Source organism: Oncorhynchus gorbuscha, linkage group LG02, assembly GCF_021184085.1.
Source record: "Oncorhynchus gorbuscha isolate QuinsamMale2020 ecotype Even-year linkage group LG02, OgorEven_v1.0, whole genome shotgun sequence".
Lineage (NCBI taxonomy): Eukaryota > Metazoa > Chordata > Actinopteri > Salmoniformes > Salmonidae > Oncorhynchus > Oncorhynchus gorbuscha.
Window position 1 is genome coordinate 62983220 of NC_060174.1, and position 25383 is coordinate 63008602.

A 25383-nucleotide genomic window follows, 5' to 3' on the forward strand; every position below is an offset into this window, starting at 1 on the left:
CACAGGCAGGGAGCCCAGCCAACAGCGAGTTGCAGTAATCCAGACGGGAGATGACAAGTGCCTGGATTAGGACCTGCGCCGCTTCCTGTGTGAGGCAGGGTCGTACTCTGCGGATGTTGTAGAGCATGAACCTACAGGAACGGGCCACCGCCTTGATGTTGGTTGAGAACGACAGGGTGTTGTCCAGGATCACGCCAAGGTTCTTGGCGCTCTGGGAGGAGGACACAATGGAGTTGTCAACCGTGATGGCGAGATCATGGAACGGGCAGTCCTTCCCCGGGAGGAAGAGCAGCTCCGTCTTGCCGAGGTTCAGCTTGAGGTGGTGATCCGTCATCCACACTGATATGTCTGCCAGACATGCAGAGATGCGATTCGCCACCTGGTCATCAGAAGGGGGAAAGGAGAAGATTAATTGTGTGTCGTCTGCATAGCAATGATAAGAGAGACCATGTGAGGTTATGACAGAGCCAAGTGACTTGGTGTATAGCGAGAATAGGAGAGGGCCAAGAACAGAGCCCTGGGGGACACCAGTGGTGAGAGCGCGTGGTGAGGAGACAGATTCTCGCCACGCCACCTGGTAGGAGCGACCTGTCAGGTAGGACGCAATCCAAGCGTGGGCCGCGCCGGAGATGCCCAACTCGGAGAGGGTGGAGAGGAGGATCTGATGGTTCACAGTATCGAAGGCAGCCGACAGATCTAGAAGGATGAGAGCAGAGGAGAGAGAGTTAGCTTTAGCAGTGCGGAGCGCCTCCGTGATACAGAGGAGAGCAGTCTCAGTTGAATGACTAGTCTTGAAACCTGACTGATTTGGATCAAGAAGGTCATTCAGAGAGAGATAGCGGGAGAGCTGGCCAAGGACGGCACGTTCAAGAGTTTTGGAGAGAAAAGAAAGAAGGGATACTGGTCTGTAATTGTTGACATCGGAGGGATCGAGTGTAGGTTTTTTCAGAAGGGGTGCAACTCTCGCTCTCTTGAAGACGGAAGGGACGTAGCCAGCGGTCAGGGATGAGTTGATGAGCGAGGTGAGGTAAGGGAGAAGGTCTCCGGAAATGGTCTGGAGAAGAGAGGAGGGGATAGGGTCAAGCGGGCAGGTTGTTGGGCGGCCGACGCGAGATTTCATCTGGAGAGAGAGGGGAGAAAGAGGTCAGAGCACAGGGTAGGGCAGTGTGAGCAGAACCAGCGGTGTCGTTTGACTTAGCAAACGAGGATCGGATGTCGTCGACCTTCTTTTCAAAATGGTTGACGAAGTCATCTGCAGAGAGGGAGGAGGGGGGGGGGGGCGGAGGATTCAGGAGGGAGGAGAAGGTGGCAAAGAGCTTCCTAGGGTTAGAGGCAGATGCTTGGAATTTAGCGTGGTAGAAAGTGGCTTTAGCAGCAGAGACAGAGGAGGAAAATGTAGAGAGGAGGGAGTGAAAGGATGCCAGGTCCGCAGGGCGGCGAGTTTTCCTCCATTTCCGCTCGGCTGCCCGGAGCCCTGTTCTGTGAGCTCGCAATGAGTCATCGAGCCACGGAGCGGGAGGGGAGGACCGAGCCGGCCTGGAGGATAGGGGACATAGAGAGTCAAGGGATGCAGAGAGGGAGGAGAGGAGGGTTGAGGAGGCAGAATCAGGAGATAGGTGGGAGAAGGTTTGAGCGGAGGGAAGAGATGATAGGATGGAAGAGGAGAGAGTAGCGGGGGAGAGAGAGCGAAGGTTGGGACGGCGCGATACCATCCGAGTAGGGGCAGTGTGGGAGGTGTTGGATGAGAGCGAGAGGGAAAAGGATACAAGGCAGTGGTCGGAGACTTGGAGGGGAGTTGCAATGAGGTTAGTGGAGGAACAGCATCTAGTAAAGATGAGGTCGAGCGTATTGCCTGCCTTGTGAGTAGGGGGGGAAGGTGAGAGGGTGAGGTCAAAAGAGGAGAGGAGTGGAAAGAAGGAGGCAGAGAGGAAAGAGTCAAAGGTAGACGTGGGGAGGTTAAAGTCGCCCAGAACTGTGAGAGGTGAGCCGTCCTCAGGAAAGGAGCTTATCAAGGCATCAAGCTCATTGATGAACTCTCCGAGGGAACCTGGAGGACGATAAATTATAAGGATGTTAAGCTTGAAAGGGCTAGTAACTGTGACAGCATGGAATTCAAAGGAGGCGATAGACAGATGTTGTAGCCTCTCTCGTCTACAACAGTTCCTTAGAGGGGTCTTGGTAACCGTTTTGTAAACATGGAAACGCTGGAGGAGTTTCAGGATCTAATATGTTCAGCGCTCACCCAGGGCACACCAGCCTTGTTTTACTAGGGTAATTGAGGGTTGAATATTGGATAATAACTCTGTTACAAACATAGGGGCTAAAAAGGAACAAAATGAAATAAATGAGCTCAACCTCAGTGAACTCTGTAAATTGGTGATGATGACAGACATGTCGGGAGGGCTGGGGTCCACTTCAGAGCTTCTCACTCCCGGGGTTTACATATCACAGGGCTACAAGGTCGGCCCAGTATACGGTTTCAAAAACAACTCCGTACCATGGGGGAAAGACATGGAAATACACTTTACTTAAAAAATAATGAGAAGAGCACACAGTAGGCGAGACAGGGGGATATTGTAACACCTTGAATTTCTTCAAACAGAAACGAGGTAGAGTGATAAAATTCTCGTAGTGCATGCCCATTTAGGTTCTCTCCCGAAGCCACATATCTCACTCTTTGCAAGTTTTATGGGCTAATGTTTGTTTTTGAGGGTGAAAGTAGTTTTTTTCACCTGCAGTAATTTTCGTATACTGTACTGAGTATTAATGTCCACAACTCCAAACTAGCATAATTGTCAGCACTATCTGCAAAAAAAGGATATTCTTTTTTTCTCTCTTCATTTTTTACATAACATAAGTGTTTGGGGTGAAAAAACAACATTTTACCAAGAAAAAGACATAAATATGAAAACATGTACATTACAGTCAATGGGTACAGTAGTTGCGGCATCTGGGTGTCCACAACAGAGGACATTTTGTGATAAGCTCTCATTTAGCTCATTGAATGTGAAACGATTCTTACACAGTCCTGACAACTCACTTAACTATTCCTGAGATATTCACTTACTAGAAGAGAATCTGAATAACAAACTCACATAAATGATCATTCCCAACTACACATAGTTATTTTCAAATTTCCATAAAATGTACGCATTTTGACGGCTGCCATTTTTTAAGAACCAGGAAGATAAAGTTGTCACGGTCACACCCCCACATCTGTGGAATCATTGAAAAGACAAGAATATCCTCTCAAAGGGACAACAGTACTTAATACAGTGGCTTGAATGGCAGAGATACGGACCAAGAACTGACATCCACTATAGAGGACAAAAATGAATTGATGGGTCTCAGGAGGCTGGATATATGTTGGCTAAACATTGACATGATTGTCATCTCACTATTGTTGTCACTGTGATTTTAACTTACAAAAACAAACTTTAAATAACAATGGGGACCTGTAGAGTACCAAATAAGTTGTATATAATATAGTTAGGTTATCGTCATACTATTCAGATGTTTTGAGAGAAACAGAATGGCCATCCACAAACATGGGTGTCACTGTAAATAATGTTACGTACTTAGAAGTACTTATATTTCTTGCGAAATCATCACATATGTCTATGATAATATGATCATTCATAAACATGAATGATTTTGAAGTCAACATTTTACTGCAGAGGGTTAAATCAGGATTCTTGGTGGTCTTAAACAAATCTACTTTGAAATAAAAGTATACACCTCACACACATGGTTATGGGCTTTAAAAAAAGAAGACACCTGTACCATGTCAGATATAGAGTTGAAATGTATTCAATTTTGAGTTTGCATCCCTATGGTACACTTTATATACACATCTGTGAAGACTGAAATATAACAAAACTGTTGGACATAGAAACATCAGATTTTCATGCTTTAAAAAAAAGACTTTATTAATGATTAAATTCTGAAAAATATGAATAACATTCCACCCTTGAGGGCCAAAAAGGGCACTTTTGCTCATTGACTGCAGGAAAGAGCAGCGTGGATTTATTTGGTTTATTCTTTAGGTGTTATATTTGACCCCAGCTGCTGTTACAATTGCCCCTGGCATGAGGGGAAATGTAATGTCCGGACTCTACTTTTCAAATTAAAATCAATATAGTGATCCAACTAGTGTGGTCACGATAATAGAATTTTGACTTGGATACAGAGACAAGGTTAAGTATCACGATACTCGATACCATCACAATACTCAATACCAAAACAGTACCAAAACGATACCATGCAAAAAAAAAGAAAGTATATTAGCAAAAGTCACAGAATGGCACTTGATCCTGACAGAAACTCAGCTGCTCCTCTGATCAATCGTTTAAGTTCAATATCATTATATTTTTTACGTCAACATTTTCCAGAGACAGCCATGTATGCATTAATGAATCAATTACACAATCAAATTGACTTTGTTTTTACCAATCTAACTACATAACAACATTTGTTTAATTTATTTTACCTTTATTTAACCAGGCAAGTCAGTTAAGAACATATTCTTATTTTCAATGACGGCCTGGGAACAGTGGGTTAACTGCCTGTTCAGGGGCAGAACGACAGATTTGTACCTTGTCAGCTCGGGGGTTTGAACTCGCAACCTTCCGGTTGCTAGTCCAACGCTCTAACCACTAGGCTACACTAAGCTACGCTGCCGCCCCATAATGGTAATCATGTATTTCAACAGTAAATCTCTATTGATAAACTGTGTAATCAAGATGTAGTCTAGGCCAATTCACAATATAGGTGAATGAGTATTCAATAGGAGTGTGTGCATGCATTGAGTGATTGAGCTTATTTTGGCTGATTTCATGGGGCTACAAACAGATGACAAACAAATCTGTTTCCCTTCTATTTGGGGACTTATTTTACTGTACTGATCAACAACATTAGCATACATCTGCCTCTCTAACCAGCAATGACGTCATTCACGGGGCAAGAGAGAAGCGGCCCATCGGAGCCCTATGCACATACACAGTCAGTTCACTGAGGCAATAGATCATCTTAGGGAGAGACGTGAGACGGGGACCGATTAAGTGAATGAATAAAGTTTTGGTGGCTTTGAAATCAGCATATTTTCCATTATGGTTTGCATATTATCACAAGCAAAGTACCTCGATATAGGGAAGTGGCGGTCATGACATTTTGTCAGCCGGTGATTGCCAAGCAAATAACTACAGGTCTCACGGTAATTGACCGTTAATTACAAACACATTTATCATCTCATGGCTTGCATGCTCAGCCTACAAGCCACAGATGCAGACCTTTGGAACATCTACATTTTAAAAAGTCTAATAAATCCATGTAATATAACCTACACCATCACAATACATCCATTCTAAATTTCAGACAGGTCTAAAGAAACATGATATGAAGAAAATGTTGTCTATTTCAGAAGAGCAGAATAGCATCCTCTGAGGTTTCCTTATGTTGGGCTCCCGAGTGGCGTAGCGTTCTAAGTCGCTGCACCTCAGTGCAAGAGACGTCACTGCAGTCCCTGGTTTGAATCCAGGCCGTATCACATCCAGCCGTGATCGGGAGTCCCATAGGGCGGCGCACTATCGGCCCAGTGTCGTCCGCGTTTGGCCGGGGTAGGCCGTCATTGTAAATGAGAATTTGTTCTTAACTGACTTGCCTTGTTAAGTAAAATTAAATTAAATGTTAGGCTGATCTGGCTATGTCATATGGCTGTGGGCTACACTAGTTTATTTAGCGGACGAGATTTGCTTAGAATTCTGTGTCATTATTATTTTATATTTTCTAGTATGAGGAATACAATTGAACATAGAGGAAAAGTTTAGGGAGTGCGCACATGTTGAGCGGTTAGCAAAGAAACAGGTACTCCTATATGCTTAATTTAGAGTTAGTTATGTAACTTTAGTTGTGATACAAACGTTGGGCTATATGTTTCGATTTTTAATACATTCTAAGGCTGCATCATGCGACGCTAAAGATGACTTGAAACAAGTTGCATGGAAGGCATGAGCTCTGCTTTGTTTTTTTGCTCAGGCTGTACACACTTCGTCAGTCTCTCATTTACAATTTGACAAGCATTTGATAATGCCTCAAATTTCCCGGCGGCATCTCCTTTGTGTGGCCGTAATGCCCTTTAAAAAATCCATGCCTTTTGCGGCCAGTGGGCTTTATGTCCTTGGGCTGAAAATAATAATAATAATTCCCTTGTCCCGGCTGCATGCTCTGAAGAACCTCTCACTCACATGGCTCTCTGTCACATGATCGGGTCTTTCTCACGGGCTACAAGTGAAGACGCAACTGCGCGCATTCTTATCCAATTCCGAGGAGCATGTTGAAGATATAGGAAGAACGGTACACATTTACTTTTCGTCAGCCAACAAGATGAGTAGACCTTAGGAACAGCAAAAGCTCTAGCCTATGCCAATCTACTATCCCCCACAGTACAAAAGTTGACCTATTCTGTGCGAGAAATAAATATTCCAAACATAGCCTGGGAGAGTTGTGGGACGCGATAGATCCCAAGTGAATTCAACCACCTGAATCAAAAAAATGTTTTTAAGTAATGAGGTTGACACAACAGATCAGAACATTTAGCTTAAAAATGTTGAGAAACGATTAGGCTATTTCTTCACATTATACACGCAGCAATGTGCTCATAGCAGTAGACTATAAGGGCAAGTGTTACATTGGCAGGATTTTTTATTTTTTATTTTACCTTTATTTAACCAGGCAAGTCAGTTAAGAACACATTCTTATTTTCAATGACGGCCTAGGAACAGTGGGTTAATTGCCTGTTCAGGGGCAGAACGACAGATTTGTACCTTGTCAGCTCGGGGGTTTGAACTCGCAACCTTCCGGTTACTAGTCCAACGCTCTAACCACTAGGCTACGCTGCCGAAAACACCATTCTCAAAATTGACCACAAATGCAATTATGTATGTAGTGCTTTTATAATAAAGGTGCATTTTTATGGTGAAAATGATCATCTCCAAACTTGAAACTCCCGCTGCATATGTATGTATGCCAGTTAGGCTCTACACCCATTGTAAAGCAGCTTAATTTTAAGAAGTTATTTGGCTACTTTAGTTGTGATACAAACCTTATCAAAACATATAGTTTTCTTTGCTAGGCTACATGAGGTGTGAGACTATGATTTGAAAAAAGTGATAGGCTAATATTGTCACCCATCAGACTATTCTTGATTTAATCCCGTCTTTACATATACTAAACAATATGTGTAAGGTTCTGCTTTTATTTTCTAAGTCAACCTTTTGATCATTTTCTTTGTGTTCTTGAACATAGCCCTGTTTATTTGTCTTCTGGAACGTAGCCCTGTCTTTTATTTTTGTTAATTGATTTCACCTGTGTTTGTTTCTCACCTGATCACATCAGCTCCCTATTTAGTTCAGTTCTTTCTGTTTGTATGGTTGTGAGGTATCGTTTGTTTTTAACTACCTACCTGTGTTTGACCATTGCCTGCCTGTGACCATGATTCCTGCCTTCTGCAAAGGCTTAATAAACATCTGCCATGCTCTGCGCGTGAATCTACACCTTTTTCTCCCTGAGTATTCATTACAATATGTGTGAAATTTGTCTTGATTTAGAACGGATGATTACCATGCACCTGTCTTGTAACAGGCAGGGGGAAAAATACATGTCATCAATGCACTTACATAGTGAATGGAGGACTCTATCCCGTGGTTCATTTTCATGCCAGCCAGGTAAGCTATACACCTGTTGTAAAGCAAACCAATGTTCTTAATATTAGGAAAGTTGGGAAATAAACATAGTAGGTCTAACCTAAAGAAAACTGATGGGATCCTCCTCTTTCTAATAGAGGCCATAACTCTGTTTTGTCACGCAATTGTATAACCTATAGAAATGTTGCGCAACATAACCCAATTTGTAAGTCGCTCTGGATAAGAGCGTCTGCTAAATGACTTAAATGTAAATGTAAATAAGCTCATGTTTGATTTGATTTTCGATTACATTTGCATTGATGTCAGAGTGATTAGAGGGACAACATAGTGCTGAGTATCATGCAGTTATCAAGTTTGGTAGGCTACTAATAACCATAAGGAGCATTAGAGCTCGGGAGAAGCCTATTGACCATGACTAAATGGTCACATGGAATTTGACTGCCATCGTGACTCGTGACCGCCGGTGTTGCGGTAATACGGTTACTGGTCATCATAACAGGCCTACCTGGGTAGTGAATTTATGTTCGCTTCAGCTGTGAAATACCAAGGAAAGTTATCATACAAAGCTGGAAGATACTGGTATCTTCTTGCATTGTAAAGTGTTTTGCAAAACAGCAATTAACAGTTTCTACATGCCGTGTTGCATTATTCAAGTGTGTTAACTTCTGTGCAGCGGGGATTAGCTCATGTGGGGATTAACTCATGATGCAGCCCAGACACCCAGTGCAGGCTAAATGGAGCAGGCACGGTGCACTATAACTGGGTCAACTGGGCTAATAGACAGACGTGATCCATGAGACACATTTGACAGAAGTACAGAAAGTAACAGAAATTGTTGTACCGAACCGTTTTTTGTCATGTTCTAGTATGGCAGTCTTGGGTAAGACGAAGGGAGGAGGGGGGTGTCTGTTAAAAACAGCTGGTGAACAATCTCTAATATAAAGGAAGTCTCAAGTTTTTGCTCGCCTGAGTAAGAATACCTCATGATAAACTGCAGACTATACTATTTACCAAGAGAGTTTATCAATATTTTTCATTACTGTCTGTCTATTTACCACCACAAACTGATGCTGGCACTAAGACCGCACTCTACGAGATGTACAGGACCATAAGCAAACAAGAAAAATGCACATTCAGAGGCTGCGTTTTTCGTGGCCTGTGATTTTCATGCAGGGAAACTGAAATCTGTTTTACCTCATTTTTACCAGCATGTTAACTGTGCAACTACAGTTGACAAAACTCTAGATCACCTTTACTCTACACACAGAACCACATACAAGGCCCTCCATTTGGCAAATCAGACCATAACTCTATCTTCCCGTTTTCTGCTTACAAGCAAAAACTCAAACAGGAAGTACCAGTGACTCAGAAGTGGTCCGATGAAGCGGATGCTAAGCTACAGGACTGTTTCACTAACACAGACTGGAATATGTTCCAGGATTCATCCGATAACATTGAGGAGTTTACCACATCAGTCACTGGCTTCATTAATAAGTGCATCAATGACATTGTCCCCAAAGTAACCGTACGTACATACCCCAACCAGAAGCTGGTTCTTTAAGGAATACCTAGGATAGGATAAGTAATCCTTCTCACCCCCCCCCCCTTTAAGATTTAGATGCACTATTGTAAAGTGACTGTTCCACTGGATGTCATAAGGTGAATGCACCAATTTGTAAGTCGCTCTGGATAAGAGCGTCTGCTAAATGACTTAAATGTAAATGTAAATGTAAGCCATTGATTACAGGCAACAACCACACTGAGCTGAAGGCTAGAGCTGCCGCTTTCAAGGAGCGACTTCCGACGTGCCCTCAAACAGACAAAGCATCAAGAGAGGACTAAGATTGAATCCTGCTACACCGGCTTTGTCGCTCAATGGATATGTCAGGTCTTGCAAACTATCACAGCTTACAAAGGGAAACAGCCCTGGGATGCCAAGTGACACAAGCCTACAAGATTAACCAAATGCCTTCTATGCTCGCTTTGAGGCAAGCAACCCTGAACCATGCTTGAGATCACCAGCTGATTCAGAAAGACTGTGATCTTGCTCACCATAGCCAATGTGAATAAGACCTTTAAACCGGTTAACATTCACAAGGCCATGGGGCCAGATGGAATACCAGAACGCATACCTTAGAGGTAACTGGCGGACTGCAATAGCATCGAATAGCCCCCGTGATATGCAACTGTTCAGGGAAGTCAGGAACCAATACACGCAGTCAGTCAGGAAAGCTAAGGCCAGCTTCTTCAGGCAGAAGTTTGCATCCTGTAGCTCCAACTCCAAAAAGTTCTGGGACACTGTGAAGTCCATGGAGAACAAGAGCACCTCCTCCCAGCTGCCCACTGCACTGAGGCTAGGTAACACGGTCTCCACCGACAAATCCATGATTATCGAAAACTTCAATAAGCACTTCTCAACGGCTGGCCATGCCTTCCGCCTGGCTACTCCAACCTCGGCCAACAGCTCTGCCCCCCCCCCCCCCCCCGCAGCTCCTTGCCCAAGCCTCTCCAGGTTCTCCTTTACCCAAATCCAGATAGCAGATGTTCTGAAAGAGCTGCAAAACCTGGACCCGTACAAATCAGCTGGGCTTGACAATCTGGACCCTCAGTTTCAGAAACTATCTGCCGCCATTGTCGCAACCCCTATTACCAGCCTGTTCAACCTCTCTTTCATATCGTCTGAGATCCCCAAGGATTGGAAAGCTGCCGCAGTCATCCCCCTCTTCAAAGGGGGAGACACCCTGGACCCAAACTGTTATAGACCTATATCCATCCTGCCCTGCCTATCTAAGGTCTTCGAAAGCAAAGTCAACAAACAGGTCACTGACCATCTCGAATCCCACCGTACCTTCTCCGCTGTGCAATCTGGTTTCCGAGCCGGTCACGGGTGCACCTCAGCTACACTCAAGGTACTAAACGATATCATAACTGCCATCGATAAAAGACAGTACTGTGCAGCCGTCTTCATCGACCTCGCCAAGGCTTTCGACTCTGTCAATCACCATATTCTTATCGGCAGACTCAATAGCCTCGGTTTTTCGGATGACTGCCTTGCCTGGTTCACCAATTACTTTGCAGACAGAGTTCAGTGTGTCAAATCGGAGGGCATGCTGTCTGGTCCTCTGGCAGTCTATATGGGGGTGCCACAGGGTTCAATTCTCGGGCCGACACTTTTCTCTGTATATATCAATGATGTTGCTCTTGCTGCGGGCGATTCCCTGATCCACCTCTACGCAGACGACACCATTCTATATACTTTTGGCCCGTCATTGGACACTGTGCTATCTAACCTCCAAACGAGCTTCAATGCCATACAGCACTCCTTCTGTGGCCTCCAACTGCTCTTAAACGCAAGTAAAACCAAATGCATGCTTTTCAACCGATCACTGCCTGCACCCGCATGCCCGACTAGCATCACCACCCTGGATGGTTCCGACCTTGAATATGTGGACATCTATAAGTACCTAGGTGTCTGGCTAGACTGCAAACTCTCCTTCCAGACTCACATCAAACATCTCCAATCGAAAATCAAATCAAGAGTCAGCTTTCTATTCCGCAACAAAGCCTCCTTCACTCACGCCGCCAAGCTTACCCTAGTAAAACTGACTATCCTACCGATCCTCGACTTCGGCGATGTCATCTACAAAATGGCTTCCAACACTCTACTCAGCAAACTGGATGCAGTCTATCACAGTGCCATCCGTTTTGTCACTAAAGCACCTTATACCACCCACCACTGCGACTTGTATGCTCTAGACGGCTGGCCCTCACTACATATTCGTCGCCAGACCCACTGGCTCCAGGTCATCTACAAGTCCATGCTAGGTAAAGCTCCGCCTTATCTCAGTTCACTGGTCACGATGGCAACACCCATCCGTAGCACGCGCTCCAGCAGGTGTATCTCACTGATCATCCCTAAAGCCAACACCTCATTTGGCCGCCTTTCGTTCCAGTACTCTGCTGCCTGTGACTGGAAGTTGGAGACTTTTATCTCCCTCACCAACTTCAAACATCAGCTATCCGAGCAGCTAACCGATCGCTGCAGCTGTACATAGTCTATTGGTAAATAGCCCACCCATTTTCACCTACCTCATTCCCATACTGTTTTTATACTGTTTTTTATTTATTTACTTTTCTGCTCTTTTGCACACCATCTGATCTGTACATGACCATCTGATCATTTATCACTCCAGTGTTAATCTGCAAAATTGTATTATTCGCCTACCTGCTCATGCCTTTTGCACACATTGTATATAGACTGCCCATTTTTTTCTACTGTGTTATTGACTTGTTAATTGTTTACTCCATGTGTAACTCTGTGTTGTCTGTTCACACCGCTATGCTTTATCTTGGCCAGGTCACAGTTGCAAATGAGAACTTGTTCTCAACTAGCCTACCTGGTTAAATAAAGGTGAAAAAAAAAAAATTAAATAAAAAAAACTGGCAAGTGTCTTCACTGACATTTTCAACCTATCCTTCACCTGGTCTATTAAACCAACTTGTTTCAAGCAGACTATGTGAGTCCCTGTGTCCAAGAATGCCAAGGTAACCTGGCTAAATGACTATGGCCCCATAGCACTCACAACTATAGCCATGAAATGCTTTGAACCATTGGTCATGGCTCACATCAACACCATCATCTCAGAAACCCTGGACCCACTCCCATTCACATACAGCCCCAACAGATCCACAGTGTGGAGTACACATCTATATTGTACCCCACACTGCCCTCACCCACCTGGACAAAATGAATACCTATTTAAGAATGCTGTTCATTGACCCTAACTCAACATTTAACACCATAGTCCCCTCCAAGCTCATCACCAAGCTCAGGACCCTGGGACTGAAAACCTTCCTGTCTAGCCATGTTATTTTTACTTGTCATTGTTGTTCTTTATTCTCTGTGTATTTATTCCTCCTGTCACCATTTAATTTTTTGGTTTTCTTTAACTCTGCATTGTTGAAAAAGGACCCGTAAGTAAACATTTCACTGTTAGTCTACACCTGTTGTTTTATGAAGCATGTAACAAATACCGTTTGATTTGATCCCAGACACGTAGAAAGCTGTTCCCCGTTCCCACTTCGGCCAATCAGATCAAGCCTCTCGGTTCCTACTCCCTGCTTACAAGCAGCAACTCAAGAGGAAGCCACCAACACAGAGAATAGTGAGGCGCTGGACAGAGGCAGACTCAAATCTGCAGGACTGTTATGAGAACATTGACTGGAATTGTTTTCAAAGATTCATTCGCCCAGGACTCATTGATCAACATTGAGGAATATACATAGTCAATAACTGGCTTCATTAGAAAATGCATTGATTATGTTGTACCCACAATAACAATCTGGACCAAACAAAACCAAATACCCTGGATGAATGGAGAAATCAGTGCTGCGAGCCCATAGTACAGCATTCAAAGTCAGCAGAAAGAACCTCGATGACTCGGTGGCGTGTGACGCGTACAAGGCAAGCAGGTATGAGCTCCGCAAATACACTGGGGACGCAAAAAGACAATACAAACACAAACTTCTTCAACAACTCAGACTCCTGAAGGGACACATGTGGCAAGGACTACAGACTATCATGGACTACAAAGGCAAATCCAGCAGTGTTGTGCCCAATTAAGAAAGAATGCTCTCCTTTGAGGCAGACAATACCAAGCCATCCAGGAAGGTTCTCGCTGCTCCGGACGACCAGGTGTTTTCGCTCTCTGAGGTTGACGTGAGGAAAACTCCAAAAATAGTTCATACCCAAAATGCTGCCAGCCCAGATGGCATCCCTGGCCGTGTGCTGACCAGCTGGCAAGCGTCTTCTCGGACATCATCAACCTGTCCCTGTCCCAGGCTGTAGTCCTCACTTGCTTCAAGGAGACGACCATTGTCCCAGTGCCAAAGAAAACCAAGTTGGCATGCCCAAATGACTATCGCCCCGTTGCATTCAACTCCGGTCATCATGAAGTGCTTTGAGGCACATTGGACCCACTCCAATTTGGCTACCACTCCAACAGATCCACGGAAGTTGCCATTTCCATCGTTATTCATACGGTTGTAACACATCTGGACAAGAGGGACACATACAGTATGTGAGAATGCTGTTCATTGACTACACTTCAGCATTCAACACTATTGTTCCCTCCAAGCTCGACACCAAGCTCAGTGCCCTGGGTCTGGACCAACCCTCTGGAAACAGGATCCTGGACTTCCTGACGGGAAGACCACAGGCTGTGAGGATTTGCAACAACACCCCCTCTACATTGAATCGTAACACATGGGACCCCCAGGGGTGTGTCCTCACTCCCTGTTCACCCACAACTGCATGGCTTTGCATGACACCAACTCCATCATCAAGTTTGCTGACAACACCATGGTTGTAGGCCTGATAACCAACAATGACGAGTCAGCCTATAGAGAGGAGGTAAGTGAACTGGCATTGTGGTGCCAGGACAACAACCTCACCCTCAACATTAGCAAAACAAAGTTGATTGTTTACTCCAGGACGCAGAGAAGGAAACACATCAACGGGACTGCAGGAGAGAGTCAGCAGTTTTAAGTTACTTGGAGTCCACATCACCAAGGACTTGACATGGACCAACAACACCACCACACTTGTCAAGAGGGTGCAAAAGTGCCTCTACTTCCTAAAGTGGCTGAAGAAATGTTGCATGCCACCCTGGCACTGTTAATTCATCAACAAAATTAGAGGATTGATCAAACACCTATTTTCAGTGGAAATTGACGAGATTATAACCCAGCTAGCACATAATGTTCTGAGAACCATATGTTGGTGAGAGACTGGTGAGAGCGTAGTTGTCCTATGGCTATTTTGCATACATCCTTACCACAACTTTCTGGGAATGGTGCAGGATAGTTGCTTGGCTTTGGACTATTCTCATTACATTCAAGGAACTTGACAAAAAAATGTTGTATTGGTATTTCAATACTTCAACAGAACGTTTCCTAAAAGTTCAAACCTTCAAATAACCATCATTTTCATTTTAGTTTTTCATTTGACCTTTTAGGAAACTTAAGGCTTTGTTCCCAGAACCAATGGGAAACCCAAAACCTAAAAAAAACACAACTTCCAAGGAACCTAATGTGCTAGCTGGGAACTAACTGAATAGACCAAGAAAGGTCAGTTACCTGAAACGAGACGAGACAAAATTATCTCTGTGACTAAATTCTGACTAAGTGTACTGGATAGCACTGATAAGCAGAATTAATATTAGCAGCACATGTGCACAGCACAGTTTTGTTCAGGAGTGGGAAGGACGCGCCACATACCACACACAGCCTACATCAGCTGGTGAGCTGCGGGGGAACAAACGATGAGTGTAGGCAGACGGGCACACAGGCTTCGCTCCGGCTCCGGCTCCAGCTCCACCTCCTAGCTATAGCTAATAAGTTGGCGGGCGGGGCATTCACAAGGATGCAAAGTTTTGGAATGTTCAGATAGAAATATGCTATGTAGAACCAACATGCCTCTCTGACATGTTGAATAAGGAATAACATTGGTTCTATTCATAGTATTTCCATCTGCAATGTGGAAGATTATTTTGCAACTGAACGTGGCCCTAGTACCATTACCAGTAGCCTATATGCAAACATTTGATGGCACAGAAAGAAAGGAAAAGGGATCGCAAAAAAAATGTATTGACTAAATTCCTCTTGCCGTTACACTATATCTGACTGGGTAAATAACTTCATTTAGAGTTAATGTGGACCCAGTGACTCAGACTTGAGCACTTGGACAAGGACTCGAACACTGGGACTTGGACTTCAGCCACAGGGTTGGTCGACTCATGACTAGACCATTGGTGACTCGGACTTGAGCACTTGGACAAGGACTCGGAACACTGGGACTTGGACTTCAGCCACAGGGTTGGTCGACTCATGACTAGACCATTGGTGACTCAGACTTGAACTCGAGCAAAGGTGACTTGGGACTCGATTCGGAACCAAGGTTTAGTGACGTGACTACATCATTGGGCGAAACAATCATTAACTCTAGTTCAAAGTCATCAGCTCCCAGTCTACTTTTGGACATCAATGTGGCCATCTAACACCATCCCTACTGTGAAGCATGGTGGAAAGACTTGAAGACTTCTGTTCCCATCTAACTTTACAGAGTTTGAGAAAATCTTGCAGGGGGGAAGAATTGGAGAAAATCCCCAAATATAGATGTACAAGGCTTATTACAGACATACCCAAGACGACTCAAAGCTGTAATCACCACCAAAGGTATTGACTCAGAAAGTATTGAGTCAGGGGTGTGAATACTTATATATTCCATGTGTATCCTGTACATAAGACTAATAACACTTGAAACTGAAACTTGAGGTTTTAATTTCCACTTTGAAATTTCAGGCTTGATTATCCCTTACGAAAAATGTATCACCCCCTACCAAAATGTCCATGAATTATAATCCACCTAATAATTCATATTTCCTGTTGCTTGCAGGATTATTTTCCTTCTGTAGCAAACTGCCTCAAATTAAGATCCTGCGTCTGTAGCAAGCCCCAAATATCTAATGTGTGAGTTGAGTTATTTGGTTTCAAATAGAATATCCAAGTCAAGTAATTTAATCTGAAGGGTGCCACATACACAAAGGTAGATCATTTTGTTTTGTTATTTTGACCTGAATCATAAGTATGATGAAATATGAGTGAATCTTGAAATCACTGATCATCAATTCCCTTTTACAGGCAAAAGTCAAGACGGCAAGGGATGACCTCATTCGCTTATTCATACTGACAAACAAAGGTGGGAGGACGAAGATAAAGGGTCGGGATAAGAGGAAGGGTAACAGGATGATAGCAGAAATAATCTCTCCTTTTCCTTGTGTTCTTTGGAACAGTCTTCAAAAGAGAAGGAGATATGCATTGATTAGTCAGATGGAAGGAAACATGAAAATAAATGTCATCTACTGGGATGTGTGGATGTTTGTCTTGTGCTCTTGTAAGTGTTTTAATAAGACCGGTCAAGACATACCCTTGATAGTGCCGGGGACGAGGGGTGCATCTTGTGGGGAACTAATTTGATGAACACAGCCAAATACTGGTCCAAAGTCACAAGGACACACACATGCTCACCTAGGCCAAAGATGTGATGTGCACAATTATATACATGCAATGAGGGCAAAATGTATCTAAAAAAAAACCTGACAGACACACAAACACATACAAATGCAAGACACACACACAAGGCTTACACACAATGGCACACAGACAGACACACCCACTCTGGGCTACCCTCCCAACCATGGATAGAGCTCTGTGCCATCTGCTCCTGGAGACCAACAGTGTGTTCCAAATCAAGATTATCAACAAAACACACACATGCAAATGTTCCCTCTACCGACTGACTCCGTGACTATACTGTATGTCTTTGCCTCTCCACTGGTAAGTCAGTTTCAAACATCTGCGTTTACATCATGTCAACATTACTGCCAGCTGCGGCCCAGTTTGTGACATAGTGGTCTCCCAGAAGTTGTTGATGACACTTTTTAAAGGTGACATCATTTCTTGTATCAGTCTCCGGAGATAAGTGCATATTGTCCACGGCTCCTGGTAGCAGTGAAGTAATCGTATCGGTGTGTATGTGTGCCCCACAAAACCAAGATTTGACATGCCCTGTTTGCGTTAGACAAAGGGGTTTATGGATTCGATTTTACAGTTACAAAGAAGCTCATAGATTACTGTTTAACAAACAAATGAAAACAAAGTCGTCATTGGATACAATGGACTAGCATAAGCAGCAACAGCAGCACCAGTGTGTGTTCCTGATTTATTTTGTAACAGGTTTGACTTGTAGGTACATTGACAAGGCACACTTAGAGTATGTTGTTGTGGTGTTATTCTGACCGTGTACTGTCTGAGGTGGTAGAGAGGTGTGGCCGAGTACTGATAGTAATACTAGATAATGCATGTCCCTTGCCATATAATTTGTAGGTACCCGACAGGGATAGAAATGGGCATCACAGGGAAGCTGACAGGATTAACTCTACATTGCAGATGATGGGTCTGGACCATTCTGAAGAATGGTCAGCCTCAGAAGCAAAATGGCTGTCTGTCAATCTCTGATCCATTAAAACAATTGTAAAGGCGATTGAGTGCTCCAGTGTCATTACATTGAGTCCAAGTCTTCAAAGTGACTTAAGGTTCTTTCTACTAATTGTAGTCCTTGCTATGGGGACACCTTCTTGACGCTTTATGAGTTGCTGGGCAGAGGCACACAGTTATACCTTTTTTGTTTGGTCTGGTGACTCTCATTTTGTTTTGGAGGGATTCTAAGTTGGATTCAAGCGTACCTCTAAATGTATTATATTGATGTCAGAAGTAGGAGGGTGACTGATGAACAGCTCAATGAACAACGACAGCTACATTGTTCATCGTTCAAGACAATCATTCAAAGAGAAACGTCCTGAACAAACACAGCTATTTAAATACACTGATTTAAATATGTGAAGGTTGAGGAATATTTTTTTAAATGTGATTGTATTTGATTTTTAACCTTTATTTAACTAGGCACGTCAGTTAAGAACAAATTCTTATTTTCAATGACGGCCTAGGAACAGTGGGTTAACTGCCTGTCCAGGGGCAGAACAACAGATTTATACCTTGTCAGCTCGGGGGTTTGAACTTACAACCTTCCAGTTACTAGTCCAACGCTCTAACCACTAGGCTACCCTGCACCAAATACAACAGTGAAATGCTTACTTACAAGCCCTTAACCAACAACGCAGTTTTAAGAAAATACTTTCAAAAAGTAAGAAATAAGAATGACAAATATTTCATGGGCAGCAGTAAATAACTATAGCGGGGCTATATACAAGGGGTACTGGTACAAAGTCAATGTGCGGAGGCACCGGTGTCGAGGTATTTGAGGTAATATGTACCTTTAGGTAGAGTTATTAAAGTGACTATGCATAGATAATAACAGAGAGTAGCAGCAGCAGCGTAGGGGGGCAATGCAAATAGTCTGGGTAGCCATTTGATTAGATGTTCAAGAGTCTTATGGCTTGGGGGTAGAAGCTGTTTAGAAGCCTCTTGGACCTAGGCTTGGCGCTCTGGTATCCCTTGCCGTGCAGTAGCAGAGAGAACAGTCTATGACTTTTGGCCTTCCTCTGACACCACCTGGTATAGAGGTCTGGGTGGCAGGAAGCTTAGCCCCAGTGATGTACTGGGCCGTTCGCACTACCCTCTGTAGTGCCTTGCGATCGGAGGCCGAGGAGTAGCCATGCGAAAACTGTTCAGTCTCATGAGGGGGAATATGTTTTGCCGTACCCTCTTCACAACTGTCTTGGTGTGCTTGGACCATGTTAGTTTGTTGGTGATGTGGACGCCAAGGAACTTGAAGCTCTCAACCTGCTCCACTACAGCCCCGTCGATGAGAATGGGGGCGTGCTCGGTCCTCCTTTTCCTGTAGTCCACAATCATCTCCTTTGATCACGTTGAGGGAGAGGTTGTTGTCCTTGCACCACACTGCCAGGTCTCTGACCTCAACCCTATAGGCTGTCTCATCGTTGTCGGTGATCAGGCCTACCATTGTTGTGTCATCGGCAAACTTAATGATGGTGTTGGAGTCATGCCTGGCCGTGCAGTCATGAGTGAACAGGGAGTACACGTGGGGACCGAGCACGGACCCCCGAGGGATTTATGATGATCGATTGGGTCATTATAATACATTCTTCACAGGACTATATTAATAGCCACAATCAAAATGATCAGTTTGGCAAAAGCCTGAAAAATATTTTCAACTTCTGCTGTATTTGTGGTTGGTGTGTTGGGCTACAAATATAAAGATGGCGCCATACTGGATGGCCGCCGTTTTGCAATCGCTGACCCAACTTTGGTATTTTGTGACAATGTTTTTTTAAATTTTTTATTTATTTTCTCTAAATGTATCTGCTAATTTCTTATAACTTTTGAACATCAGATGGCAGTTACTTACCTCAATTCCAGCTTCAATTTCGACTTCAAGTTCGACTTTCTGTTATTCCGACCCAATTTTCAGGCTACCCAAGAGGAAACGCCGAAGTTAAAGAGGAAAGAGAGGGGGGGATCCTGGTGAGATTAAGGCTAAGGGAGAACCGGCCACCTCCTCCCTACATTCTACTGGCCAATGCACAGACACTTGATAATAAGATGGATGACCTCCGATCGCAGATTTGCTACCAACGGGACTCTCGTAACTGCAATATTCTATGCTTTTCTAAAACATGGCTCTCGGACAAGATAACCCTCTTGGCTCTCCAACTCGATGGATTCTACATTCACTGTGCCGACAAGGCAGTGGAGTCTGGGGAAATCGAGGGGGGAGGGGTTTAGCTCTTCATCAACAACTGGTGTGCCGACTCGAGCGAGGTGGAAGTGCGACCAATTGTTCACCCATCTTGGAATACCTGATGGTCAAATGTCGACCCCTTTACCTCCAAACGGAGTATTCAGCTGTTATCGTGACAATTGTATACATTCCACCTCAGGACAAGAAAAATAACAAGCTGGCACTTAACAAATTGTACAAGGCTATAACCAAGCAAGAACACTTGCATACAGAAGCTGCTTTTCTGGTTGCCGTCCATTAGAATTCTGTGTCATTAAGACACGTGACGCCCATCTTCCATCAACACGTCTCCCTGGACACTAGGGGAAATAAAGTCCTAGACCACAGTTATTCTACCCACAAGCAAGAATACATGGCCCTCCCTCGTCTGCCATTCAGTAAATCAGATCATGACTACTTACTCCTGCTTCCTGTTTACAAGCAGAAACTCAAATAGGTATCAACCGTGACTCGCGCCGTTGAGAAATGGTCACCATAATCAGAGACTATGCTACAAGAGTGCTTTGCTAGCGCTGATTGGAATATGTTTTCAATCATGGGGAGGACTCTGCCGAACATATTGACAAGCTAACCACCCAGCTTCATTAGGAAATGCATCGGTGACTTTGTCCCCACAGTTAGGGTTTGCTGCTTCCCCAATCAAAAGCCCTGGATTAACACGGAGGTTGGCGCTAAAACTAAAGGATGGGTCTAACGCACACAGGGCTATCGCAGACAACCCTGAGGCTACGGCTGAGGACAGAAACAAGAACAAGAAGTCACGTTATGACCTCTGCAGAGTCATCGAACGAGCAAAAGGACATTATAGGAATAAGGAGGAATCATATTACACAGGCTCCGACACCCGCCAAATGTGACAAAGGTTACAGTCCATTACGGATTACAAAGGAAGACCCAGCCGTGATCTGCCCAACCATTCCTCCCTACCAGATAAATGCAATGCATTTTATGCACACTTTGACAATAGCAACATCATGCCGGGTGTGAGGGCCGCCACCGACCCAGAAGATTGGGTGATCTCGCTCTCCGAGGCCGATGTGAGTAATGTCTTTAATAAAATAAATACAGCGGGGCCCGATTGGTATTCCAGGGCGTTTTCCCAGAGCATACACAGAACAGCTGGAAGGTATATTCACAGTCTTCTTCAACCTCTCCTTGTATCAGTCTGTAATCCCCACATGATTTAAGATGACCACCATCATTCCTGTTCCCAAGAACTCTAAGGCTTCATGCAACAATGGCTACCCCCCTGTAGCACTCACATCTGTAATCATGAAGGTCTTTGAGAGGCTGATTATAGCACACATCAACTCCATCATCCCAGACACCCTAGACCCACCCCAATTTGCATACCATCCCTACAGATCCATAGACACAATCTCATTTCACAGCCCTCACCGTTCCAGATAAAATGAATACCTATGTTAGAATGCTGTTCATTGACTACAGCTCAGCATTATCCCCTCCAAGCTCGTCAACAAGCTGAGGACCTGGGACTGAACACCTCCCTCTGCCGTCAACAAGCTGAGGACCCTGAGACGGAACACCTCCCTCTGAAAATAGATCCTGGACTTCCTGACGGGCCGTCTCCAGGTTGTGAAGGTAGGCTCCGCCACATTGACCCTGAACACGGCGGTGGCACAGGGATGTGTGCTTAGTCCCCTCCTGTACTCCCTTTTCGCCCACCACTCCAACACCATCATCAAGTTTGCAGACGTCACGGCGGTGGTGAGCCTGATCACTGGCGACGATGAGACAGCTTAAAGGGAGGAGGTCAGTGTCCTGGCAGTGTAGGGCCAGAACAACAACTTCACCCTCAACGTCAGTAAGACCAAGGAGCTGATCGTGGACTACCAAAAACAGGAGGGCAAGCACGCCCCCCTCCACATCGACGGGGCTGCAGTGGAGCGGGTCGACAGCTTCAAATCGATAAGAACATAAAATGGTCCACCCACGCGCACTCAGTCGTGTAGAAGATGCAACAGCACCTCTTCCCCCTCAGGAGGTTGAAAAGGTTTGGCATGGGCACTCAAATCCTCAAAAAGTTATTCAGCTGTACCATTGAGATCAGCTTGACTGGCGGCATCACTGCTTATGGCAATAGCACCACTCTCGGTCACATGGTGATACAGAGGGTGGTGCGGACAGCCCAGTACATCACTGGGGCCGAGCTCCCTGCCATCCAAGATCTCTATATCAGCCTGTGTGAAAGGAAGGCCTGGAAAATTGTTCGACTCCAACCACCCAAGCCATAGACTGTGCTCTCTTCTTCTGCATGGCAAGCGGTACCGGTGAATCGAGTCTGACACCAAAAGGCTCCAACAGCATGCCTCATGGCAGAATGCATTCAATTTGATAGCAGCCTTCTGGTTCACACCTTTGTGATAATTTGTCTTGGACGAGCAGTCAGTGGTTTTTCCAATGACATCACAATTAACTAGGGTAAGAGCATGTTGAGCTCTATCTGTATCAGTAAAAAAAAGAATGGCCAGGAAAACAAGTCTTAAAAGCAGAGTAAAGCTGTAAAAGGACCCGGCAGAACACTTTTTCCACTCTAGTCGTGTAAGTATAAGAGCAGGACAAGACCTTCAAAATGATGTCATCGAGCTATGGTCTTAACTGTGTCGATAACCATAGATCATACTGTCTCATGTTCTCGCATGCCTTTGGGAGTTGATTTAAGTGCTTCAATTTTAGTCACAAAATCTTGGTATGAAAGATTACAACACCTTTTATAGAGCCAGCAATTAAATATATAGCTCCGTTGTCAGCTATAGCAAGAGAGGACACATACATGAGTTTCCTATGCTAAATTAATATGCTAAATGAAAATGACCACAGTAGAGAATTCATTTTGGATAGGCATCATGAATCCAATTCTACATTCAACACTACATGCAATTATTAACTTTGTGTGAATTTCATGAAAACAAATGAAACACTATCCATATTGATCCTAATGAGTACTTTGATTAAAAACATTGTTTTTTAAATGGGAGTTGCCTGCCTAAAATAGAGAATTGAGCTGAAGTGAGAGTTTTGGAGTCTCTTTAAAACTAATAATAGGCCTAGCCTACTGTAAATTATTAATACTGTCTAATTATAAAGGATTGTCAATATTCTATTTGTCACAGAATTGTTATAAAAGTCAACTAAAACCATTGTTAGCTGTTTAACTTTGTCTCATCCAGTGAGTGCTTTCTGAACCAATGACCTGCTATATTTAGAAATAGAAGCACGCTATTATGATCCCTGGAGATGCCTTAGAAAAAAAACAACTCCCCAGACCGACTGTCCATCGGTTGAACCCTATTTTGGAAAGTGACAGACAACTAGAAAATTTGATATTGATAACGGCTTTTACAGCATTACAGTTTGGAGAGACTGGATTTTCTAAACAAGGGGGAACATTTAGTGCACAGTGCGCCGGGTAATATTTCATCACTTTAGAATTGACGACATGATAAATAAACAATATTATAGTGACTGACGAATTTCGCTTACCATGACTGAGGACATTCAGAAGTATTCCAAGGACAATCATCATGCACGGCATCAGGTAAGAGAGGTCGGGGAGTTGGGGACTTCGGAGGCACTTTGTCCTCGCGCTCATTGACCCGCATGCAACATCCAGCCACACCGCGTATGTCCCAGGATCGACTGAGTGAATAAGCCAAGCCGATTCTCGCAAATGTGTGACAATTCCCAAACCTGGACTCGCAGGGATGCAAAGTTTGCAGCTGTCGCGTTTTTTTCAAAGAGAGGACTTGCAGTAAAATAAATGACAGTTATATTATAATTAGACGAGTGGTCAAGAATAGGTTACCCCAAAGACCGTGCATCAGACACTGCAAGCGTTCCGCGGTCTTTTCAGAAAAATGTCCCTCCAAAGTTTCCGAAAGGTTAAGCGACCCAGAGGCAGAATTTGTTTAGAATCATTCTCAATTGCACTTATGTCGCCTTGCGTCGTCGGTCCTCAATTGCGCCTGCTGGACTTGAAATTAGAATGGTCAGACTGCATGGTGCAGCTCAAACACAGAGCTGTGTTGTGATTGGCCCCCGAGTAGCCTAATACCCCTACAGAAAAAGTCGGTGAATAAAATACCATACTCCACTGTGATGCTGCGCGCCTTTGTGTGTGCGTTTACTTTGTGTGTGTTTTACTTAAAGGAACGCGACATATTTTGTTTACAACTGTAATTACACTAGAGGCAAACAGATGTACACATATCTACACATCTACAATAACATCTGCTAAATATGTGTATGCGACCAATCCAATTCTATTTGATGTACCTCAATCTTTGAGAGGATAGAGTAGGCTACATATGTGCTTCAGCATGATGAGCTGGAGTGACTGCATGTTTTATTTCATCCTAACGTAGGTCTCAGTTGTGCATGCATATTTTGTACTGTACGTTTGGGGAAAATATTTTAAATATGAGTCAGAAACCAGCGTCTGAAAATCAAATTGGCAGAAAATACACGATTACCATATTAAATGTAGGCCTATACACACACATCACCTCTACACAGAGTGATAAACTTACTGAAGAACTCGATTCTAATACACCTCAAATACTTCCAGCCTGAGCAACAGCAGCATTATGCCACCACTGCCACCAGCACCCCAAACATCTGAGGGGGTGAGGATGGCTGGGGGGGTCGTCCAACCTGGTCTCAGAGCAGTTCGTATTATTCTGTCAGTAAATCGGAGAATCTCCAATTAGTATGATATGTTACGTTTCAAATGGTATTTCATATGGTATTTATTCATCGCACACCAGCGACTCCAGTGGCGGGCCGGGCGCAGTGCGCGCTAACCAAGGTTGCCAGGTGCACGGTGTTTCCTCTGACACATTGGTGCGACTGGCTTCCGGGTTGGATGCCCACTGTGAGCGGTTTTGGAGCAGTGGCTTCTTCCTTGCTGAGTGGCCTTTCGGGTTATGTCAATATAGGACTCGTTTGACTGTGGAAATAGATACCTTTGTACCTGTTTCCTCCAGCATCTTCACAAGGTCCTTTGCTGTTGTTCTGGGATTGATTTGCACTTCTCCCACCAAAGTACGTTCATCTCTAGGAGACAGAACGCGTCTCCTTCCTGAGCGGTATGACGGCTGCGTGGTCCCATGGTGTTTATACTTGCGTACTATTATTTGTACAGATGAACGTGGTACCTTTAGGTGTTTGGAAATGACTCCCAAGGATGAACCAGACTTGTGGAGGTCTACAATTTATTTTCTGAGGTCATGGCTGATTTCTTTTGATTTTCCCATGATGTCAAGCAAAGAGGCATTGAGTTTGAAGGTAGGCCTTGAAATACATCCACAGGTACACCTCCAA

At 44.2% G+C, this 25383-nt stretch overlaps 1 protein-coding gene across 1 annotated transcript in view; it reads right to left on the reverse strand.

Annotated features, from left to right (window-relative positions):
* LOC124006445 (GDNF family receptor alpha-4-like) overlaps positions 1-24090 on the reverse strand; it is a 55634-nt gene extending 31544 nt beyond the window's left edge. Inside the window, exon 1 of the mRNA XM_046316466.1 lies at positions 23545-24090. Within this exon, the coding sequence (XP_046172422.1) occupies positions 23545-23653 (109 nt within the window). The 5' untranslated portion in view covers positions 23654-24090. The remainder of the gene's footprint in view (positions 1-23544) is intronic.
* Positions 24091-25383: the final 1293 nt, after the last annotated feature.